At 43.5% G+C, this 9,402-nt stretch overlaps 1 protein-coding gene across 2 annotated transcripts; it reads right to left on the reverse strand.

The window, feature by feature from the left end:
* Positions 1 to 2,762: 2,762 nt before the first annotated feature.
* On the reverse strand, positions 2,763 to 7,182 carry LOC125539193 (NAC domain-containing protein 7). Of its 2 annotated transcripts, none has more exons than XM_048702565.2 (5): positions 6,692 to 7,182; positions 6,444 to 6,586; positions 4,104 to 4,293; positions 3,657 to 3,928; positions 2,763 to 3,522 (listed from the first exon to the last, which is right to left on the reverse strand). In XM_048702565.2, the coding sequence occupies exons 3-5, from the start codon at positions 4,261 to 4,263 to the stop codon at positions 2,935 to 2,937; spliced, it is 1,020 nt and encodes a 339-aa protein (XP_048558522.1). In that variant the 5' UTR covers positions 4,264 to 4,293; positions 6,444 to 6,586; positions 6,692 to 7,182; the 3' UTR covers positions 2,763 to 2,934. The 2 variants fall into 2 exon arrangements, with proteins under 2 accessions (XP_048558522.1, XP_048558521.1); XM_048702564.2 differs by having other exon boundaries at positions 4,104 to 4,272; positions 6,692 to 7,180.
* Between the last annotated feature and the right edge of the window lie 2,220 nt (positions 7,183 to 9,402).

Below are 9,402 nucleotides of genomic sequence, written 5' to 3' on the forward strand. Positions count from 1 at the left end.
ACAAAGTTGCTAACCTTTATGATCATTTGAATGGATGGGGGCCTTCAAATCTTGACCAATTTTGGGCAAAATGTGTGATGAGCTCGAGAGGAATAGGGGAAGAACAGAGAGGAGAGGGGAAAGGGGAAGAACAGAGCGAGCTCGGGTGGACGAAGGGTTTATGTAGGACGACCTTTAGTACCGGTTCGTGCCAAGAACCGGTAGTAAAGGGGCTGGAGGGGCCCCAGTCTGACAACATCCTGCCACCACTCTTATTAGTACCGGTTCGTGGCACGAACCGGTGCTAAAGGTTCGCCACGAACCGGTACTAATAAAAGCAGCCCGGCTAGCTCAAATACAAACCGGCACTAATGTGCTTCACGTTTGACCCTTTTTCTACTAGTGTTTATGGTCAAAGTTGGATATCGAGAAGCGCGAGCTCCCTATATTTTGAAATGGAGGGAGTATGATTTTGGTCATTCTTGTTGTAGCCCCCCTATCATCAATTCCTGGTTCCGTCTTTGCCCGAAAAAGTTCTTTTACCGGTGCCGGGATGTACCAGTATGCAATGCACCATCAATCGGTTTTATCAAGATTTGTGCAGTCTGACAAGTATAAATATGTAAATTATTATACCATTGAAATACACAGGTGGAGCCCACCAGTGTGTAGCTTTTTGCAGGTGAGAGTGGGTGTGGATCGCTGCATGCATTCTAAAGTGTTGTCTCTCCCCAAACAAACTAGTTGTATTTTATTTCATGGTCACATTTCGAATGGCTAATAACTTATGAACCAAATTTCTATTTGTGAAACATTTTATATATTTGATTTTCTGACGCTAAGATCTGTAAAACAAGACCAAACTTGACTATATTTCAAACGAGTTTCAGAAAACTGATATCACTTATTCAAAAAATTATTTCACTCATTTCAATAAACTATTTCACTTATTTCCATAAACAGATTTTACTCACTCCATACAAACTATTTCACTAATTCCAGAATACATATTCCACTCATTTACAAAACACATTAGATTCACCCATAGAGAACTGATTTCACTCATCAAAAAAATATAGATTTTAAAACTCTATTTCACTCGTTTCAAGAAACTAATTTCAGAAAAAACATATTACACTCACTCAGTTAAAAAACCATTTCACTCGTTCCAAAAAAAGATTTCACACATTTCAGAAAACACATTACTCTCATTTGCAATAGTAATCTCACTGTGAATTTACGAAATATATTGAAATGTATTCCACTAATAAAAAATACCATTTTCAAACACTGAAAAATTAGTTTCGCGGCAAAAATTGGTTTTATTTCACTTTAATTGAAATAACTTATTTCACTCATTTCAGAAAACACACTGCACTCGTTTACAAAATATAGATTTCACCCATTTCACTAGTTTCAGAAAACACATTACACTCATTTTCAGAAAACGTATTACACTCATTTCACTAGTTTCCAAAATAAGTATTTCAGAAAACGTATTACACTCATTTCAGAAGGCACATTATAGTCGCTCAATTGAAATACTCCCTCCATTCCACAATGTAGTGCTTTCTCTATCCCCGTGCTTCAACTTTGACCGTAAATTTAACTATCAAGACCGATTGCGGCGGGAGCAAAAGTTATATCAGTGAATTCGTATTCGAAAGAAGTTTTTAATTATGTAATTTTTTCTCCCGCCGCAGTAGGTCTCGTTCGTTAAATTTATGGTCAAAGTTCAACCTCAGGAAGCGCGGGCGCACTATATTTTGGAGGGATGGAGTACTATATTTCACTTGTTTCAAAAAACTGATTACACTCATTACAAAAGATAGGTTTCACTAGTTTCGAAAAACACACATCACAATTACTCCATTGAAGAAACAATTTCGCAAGCTGGAATATGAAACTCACAAAGAAAACTGTATTCAGAAAAGTGTTTCAATCATTTCAATAACTTATTTCAATCATTTTGAAAATTGTAATATGAAATGACTGAAATTAATATTTTGATATTATTGAAATGGTAAAAATTAAACTAGTTTAAATATACTCAAGATTGATCTCATTCTAAAGATCTTATGTTCAAGAATTTGAATATATGAAAATTTTAAATAATAGAACAATGCTGTAAAAATATTGGCCACCTAAAAATGTAAACAAAAATAAAATGCATGGGTTTGTTTGAGAAAGAGGAGAGATGTTGCATGCATGCGTACCTGCCACTGCAAAAAGTACTTCTCCTGACATGGGCCCTAATAATCTGACATTGATTTGACTATATACAAAAAATTAACTACCATAATACATGGTTATACATATGAATGGGTCCCATTTAAATACAGATCGCAAATCATGTGAACGGTGGATGGTTTGCCGCTATCTCCCTGCACCAGTAAAAAGAGCTTTCTGCGTTCCTGCCCACATGCCTAATGCAGGGCTGGGATTGGAGCTGCATATGCAATACGCTGCACAAAATCCTCTATATGTTATTTGTGTGTGACCCAGATTATATGTTGTTCACATATAAGATCGATATAGATAGGTTTTATTAGCACTACAACTGTAAAGAATATCAATACACTGCGGTGTCTAGCATGGAAATTACTCACAAAATTATACTACATCGCTTGAATTGGAAAGCGCATAACCACTAGCTGTGCATGGCACCGACCATATAGCAGCCATTTTGGGAGTACTATACAGCATGAGCAGCTAAATTGCTGTTACAATCGCCTAGGCGGTAGTACCTTATGACATTACACCCTCCAAATTGTGCATGCAAGTACAACCAATTTGGCTATACTTTATTAGTACATATATATAGAGCTTAATTAATAGCACTGCTAGCTATGTTTACGTACATTAATCATCTCACACCACAATATTTTTAAGCTTTATACAGTGATGTGCGTTAGTGTGTATCTTTTCGTATCTTGTGTCTGTATATGCCGTACGTTATTTCCACAAACCATTGTCCCCTCCGCTGGAGGCAGATGCCGACACGTAATCCAAGGCCTCTTCGTGCTTCCCCTCCGCCTGAAACGCCAGCGCCGGATTAGCGTAGCTGCTAGACTCCTTCGGAGTTGAGCCGTCGTGGCTGAGTTGGGACGCCATGAATTTGTCAAGGTCCCTCCACTCTCCGGCGGATGCGTCCGTCACATAAACCGGCTCGATCTCAAGCTGCCGAGAAGCTTGTCCGTCGTGCGTCTGGTTGCACGGTTGGAGACTGGCAGCTACGGCGCCGATCAGGTCCGGAAGCCCGGGCATCTCTAGCTGCGGGAGCTGCAGGAAGCTTGCCGGCTCCTGAGGAAGGAGCTGATGGTACTCCAGCTCCACCTTGCACGGGTGGTGGTAGGTCTGGTGGTGTCCATGATGGTACGCCGCGTTCTGGAGGTGGTGCACTGCCTGCCTCGGCGAGTCGACGCGAGGCGCCATGAACGCCACATGATCGTTGTTGAACCAGAAGGCCGAGTCAGTGGCGGCCATTCTCTGCACCGTCGCAACTCGCTTCTTGAACACCTTGCATACCACCCATCCTTCGTCCTGAATAACACCAAACGTACAACCAAATTAACATTTTCATTAGGGATGGAATGGTCCTGAAGAACGGTACGTATGACGCGAATAATTATTACTAGCATGCACATTTTGGGAGCTTGCCAGCTTAGCTTACGTACGTGGGGAGCTCCATTTTCGTTGGTCTCCAGGCGATACTCGTGCATGATCCAATCTAACTTCTGCCCATTGGGAGCCCGGCCCTTGTAGAAAACCAGCGTCTTCCTCATCCCCACGAGGCAGTGCTTCACGTAGATCGGCTTGTCCCGGCCGGTGGCCTTCCAGAAACCCGCCGTGGTTGCCCTGTTCGTGCGAGTGCCGGTCGGATACTTCTTGTCCTTGTGGCTGAAGAAGAACCAGTCGTTCTGGTCTTCCGTTCCGATCTTGCATCGTTCTGTTTGAGCATCGTTTGAGCTATGGTTAGTGCGTTCAAAAACTGAATTTAATGCATGGACTGGTACGTCATTCTTCTGCTAATCATGCTAGAGTAGTGTATTGCAAGGTCACGCTCATAGGAAAGCTTGTTTGGCTGTATTGTACACAACATGAATGAGTGAAGTTGTGATTACCTTGTAGATCCCAAGGTTCGATTTTGTACAAATCAACGTCTTTTATAATGTCTAAGTCAATCCTCTTCAGTTGCACCTTCTTCCTCAGGTAGTAATCCACCAGTTCCTCATCAGTGGGGTGGAAACGGAAACCAGGGGGGACGTGGGAGAAAGCATTCATCTTCTTCCACTGATCAAAATAATATAGGTGCTAGAAGCAAGTTAGTTGACAGTTGACACTACTGCCCCTGATAAACAAAAACATTCTTGAATCATGCATCTGATTATTAATTATGGTCACTCCATCTCCATTCGTGTGCAACATCTTATACTCCCTCTGGTATTAATACAAGGCAATTACAAAAAATTTACAAGCTCACTATCTCTTCCCGAGAAGAATTGATCAGATTTTTGCCTCGTATGATAGTGCTTATTTATGCAAATGTTGCAGCTAGCCATAGAGAAAGAGACACCACATGCAACATGTTTGATTAGCCCGGAACATGGGAGGTTTAATTTTCCACACAATTAATCGTGTTATTTATTAGTTGGCTTGGTTTTCTTCCTATCTGAAAAATGGGGTAGTGGTCTTGTATTGAAAAACGGCGGGAGTAGAATTTATTGCTATTGGGACTATAATATGCAGCTCTACATTTGTCAATCAAATTTGTAAGGCCAGCGGCTCTCCTCCTTTTCAACAAACAAAAGATCAACACATCTGTAAGTCACATTTCTAATCACTTCATATAAAACCTAACAAAAACTAGTGCAAATTTTGGAGGGTGATTGTAATCCAACGCCCATAAGGGATTAATTACTCCTAGGTTTGATGCTTCGTCGTCTCATTTATGTGAATTATTATTTCAGTGTGAGAGTGAGGCGATGTTCCCGTCAATAGTGAGGTATATGTGTTGATCATGAGGCCCCATGGTTTGAATCTTCAGTAGATATTGTGTGAGTGTGTGTGGGACTAGAAGCTTACTGGTGTGCATGTGTGTGTGAGTTTATGTAGTATTAGGTGTTTCTAAATAAAAATAATTGGGATTCAAAAAAGTTGACAGGCAGATTTTCAATTATTTGAAGCAAATTAGAATTAGTAGTGATATTCATATGTAAACATGTAATATTAGTTGTCATATTTCAAATTTCATGAAGCTATATTCACATTCAAAGTCGACACACTTTTGCGTATACATCTTTATATAAAAATGGTGAAATTTGAGGCCTTGCTAAGAAAGTGTGATAGCTTACTCCAAAAATCAGCATTATAAAAGATGTTTAATTCTATGCAAACTAGGTTGAATTGACAACGATTTCATTGCAATGAAATGAATTGGTCAAGTGTATGATTATCAAATTGCATGTTTCCTGATTCTTTTTCTTTGTCAACTCTTTGGCAATTTTCATGGCCTTTGTTTACTTAAAACTTCATGAAGGTGTGTTCGTACTCATCATAACTCTGTGGACTTCTATATAAAAGGTGTGAAGCTTGAGATCTTGCTGAAAAAGTGATAGCCTACTCTAAGAATATGCATTGGTGCAAGAACATCAAATGCTTGCTTAATTCTAGGCAAACCAAGTTGTAATTGTCGAATATACAAAATTTCACTAGGACAATTTTCATGGCCTTTTGTTTGGATTGCATAGCTTTGCTATGTGTGTGGTTAAAGCTAGGTTATTTGAAAGGTTAAAAGTGCAGATTTTGCTAAATTAAACTCACAACTATACATCTTCAGGCCAACTAGTAAAAAGATGAATGTCACTTTTGCTCTGTATAAAGGATGGGGATTTATAGAAAACTAATTTATGTTTAATAATAGCTCCTTTGAACTAGAACTAAAAGAGAGACATAAAAATAAGAGTAATTACGAACTCATGGCAGAAAGTACAATACTTTCTTCGTATGTAGGATTGCAGGACCATATGATTGAGCCCCATATTTTTCTATTGTTATTTTTCTTTTGTGCGGACGAAGCTAAATATAATGACTGCATTCCAGAAGCAGTAGATCACAAGTCAAAACTAATTAAATTTCTCATGTGGATGAGGAGGATTTAGATGTGCAATACTTAGAGCACATACATATGTGCTATAGCTAGGGTACATCTAGATGTGCCCTACTTATCACACATGTAAGTGACTCAATCAATCTGGAAAGAAAAGAACAAAAGAAAATGTTTGCACAAATTTTAGCGTAAAATCAATAACATAAGATTTAGATGTGCTACTTAGAGCACATCTAGATGTGCTATAGCAAAACTGCTATATCTAACTATCTACACATACGATCAATCAAGAGAGTGAAAGACAAGCACACTTGCACGCTGACAGTCAAGAATCTATAGCGCAGGAAGAACGTACCGGTGCTTCACCACGCCTACGCGCGTGCAGATGCGCGCACCGAGTTCTGCCAAGCGCTGCTTTTGCTCCAGGGCAGGGCCAACCTTTCGCTGCTCCCCCTCCTCGTCTTCTCCTCCGACAAACACCTCGAAGCAAGCGAACCCCTAACCCACGAAGCACGCTTCGGTCAGAACTTCAGCATGCACGGCGACGCAGAAGAGAAGAAGAAACCACGAGGTAAATGGATGCTGGTTAACTATCTTGCGTACCTAGCTGGCCCGCCCTCCTCTCCTGTGCGCGGCTGCTACCTTGCAGCAGCTAGACTCGAGCTGGCCTTCAGTCTCCGATGGAAGCCAGGAGCTAGCTAGCGTGCAACCTCAGCTAGCTAGTCCCCCGTCGCTGGCTTTCGCCGGATGGTCGGGTCGATCGATGGAGGGGAGGGACAAGCCGGGCTATATATATACACTGGTGGCCTGCTTGCCCCGGTGGGTGGCCGGAGAGCGCGGATGGATTGCGGGCCAAGGCTAGCTGCAATCCAGGAGCGACGCGGCGAGACAGCGACGGCGAGATCTGCCACGATCTCCCTCTCAGCCGCGTTTTCTATTGGCCTTCTTCGCCGTAACCGCCACCTCCCCCCACCCGCTCACGACAGCGACGCCGGCCTCCTCGAGCGACCGATCTATCGCCCCCGGCCGGCCGCGTCTCCTCGGCCCTCCGATGAGCTCCGGCCAAGACCGAAAGGGTGTCGCAGACTCCACTTCCTTAACTCGGCTCATCTATAGACTATAAGTAGAAAGGTGGCTATTCAGGGCGAGGCGCGCGGGAATGATGGCCGGGTAGGCGAGCGAGAGCAGAAAGCCACCTTTCTACTCAAATGCGCGGAGGCAGGGAGGATGCATGTAACGATGTAAAGGTGCTGCTCCGATCCTTCAACCCCTCGGTGATGGATTGATGGATCGATAATACGTGAAACGTGCATTTGGCTTTGTGTGGCCCTGAAACTGAAAGCAAGTAATTATGGTTATTACGGTTATCATGGGCGGTGCAATATTGGGACCAAACACATCCTGTTGCATGCACTTTGCCGATCGAGGAGGAGATGCATGGCGCAAGTTGGAATTATGCAATCATGCATGCATGGACCGGGGTCTGATGCAACTACTGTTGTCACTCATGGAGCACTTGCTCTCGCACATAATTTGCATTCCCTCGTTATACATAGTGTATACTGAAATGCATGAGGAGTTGTAATATAGGAGTACTAGTGTAAGTCGGAAAACATAAATATATGCCCCCAGAAAAAACATAAATATAGGAGTACTAGTGTAAGTCGGAGTATTAGTGGACGTGACGACAAATAGATGCCCCCAGCAAAACAAAAACACACACCAAATATATGGCCAGCTAACTGTCTGCACAATGTGTTAACAAACCATGGCAGCTCTCTGCTGGCTCACCTCGATGTGTGGTCGCTCTCGGCTCAGCCGGTTGGACCCTACTTCTCGACCGACCCAAGCAGTGTGTATCTCCGATGGGGACCCTCCTCCAAATGGAAATGCAGTGCCACAGAAGCGAAATACCTCACACCGTGCTCATCCTTGCTAAAAGTGGGACACGTACGGGCAGACTAAGCCTTTGAGGGCACGTAACATCCCATCTGGGACTGGGAGCAGCGTAGCTATATATAAATGATCTATACCCGATCCCGGGGCGTCAATCGCGCACCATGGATTTCCCTCTCGTCTAGTAGTATAAACGACAGTAGGTGCAGGATTGTGCAAGGTATCTGATCGAGTGTTTACAAAATATATACAAATGCCACTCCTACATGCAAAGTACTGTACACCAGAATAAGGGTTAGAAGTAATAAGTAAGCAGGTCCTGGTAGAAACATGGCTTAGCCGTAGGCGTGGGGGCGGCCTGAGTGAGTGGCGGTGCAGGTGCAGCCGCGTGCAGGCAGAGGCGGCCGGTGTGGTCCGGCGTGGGCTCGACCTCATCATTAGTTAATCCCTGCTTTATCTTTTGTTCGGAGCTGACCAGCTGCTACAAGGGCCCCACATAGCACACATATGTGCATGCATGCATGCTTGGCGGCCTTCTCTTCTCCAGAAACAAAAGGTCGTCTTGCTTTGGTGTAGCCAAGCATGAATGGGGCCTAGGTAGCTATATCTAATCGCATGTTCGGCACATAACTAGTTCAAAAATTAGCTTGAACCTGAAATAGAAAGGCGCGCAAACCTGAAATGTCAAGTCCACATCAGACGAGACTGATGACAGCGACGAACGAAACCGTAGCTGCAAGCAAGTTTCAGGAAAACAATGTTATCGGCAGCTAGCAAGCTCAATAACCTGGCGAAGCATGCGCTCATAGGCTGTCTTGGTAAGGCCCGGTCCCCTGTCTATTCCATTTTCCACACGCACACAGCGATGGCAATAGCATTGTGCAGCAATATTATCTACAGTAGCTACAGTCCCGCCGGTGGTCCTCGGAGACCGTGATACGCACGCCCTTTCTTCGCACGCAAAAATGAAAGCTCGTGATTGCTGCTAGCGCTAGATCACGCCCTCTTTTGGAGCTTGTTAAGATTACAATCCACACATGCACACACTATTCACGTGCGCAGCAACAAACTCGATCTCACCATACAATCTAGAATGAGATCCTTAATTTCATGTCTGTTCGTCGAGGAGCTAGCTCAGCTGGTTCTGCAGAGTTAACTTGGGGTGGCCTAGCTTGGTCCTTTGGCTGGAGCTTTGAGCAGTCGACACGCGTACTTGTGTGGCAGATGATGATGATGATGGCGATGCCCGGAGCAGGCGGCGTTGCAGCTGGGAGGGCGCACTGTTAGACTTTGGGAATACACAAAGAACAGCGCAAGTGGATAGAATAGATGCCCATCGACGCTTTTGCTTCGATGGCGATACATTCTCGGATCTTTGTTTATTTGGGTGGACGGTATGGTATTCTGCAATTGGTTCG

This window comes from Triticum urartu, chromosome 2A (assembly GCF_056163025.1).
Source record: "Triticum urartu cultivar PI428250 chromosome 2A, HENAU_Tu73, whole genome shotgun sequence".
NCBI classification, from domain to species: domain Eukaryota; kingdom Viridiplantae; phylum Streptophyta; class Magnoliopsida; order Poales; family Poaceae; genus Triticum; species Triticum urartu.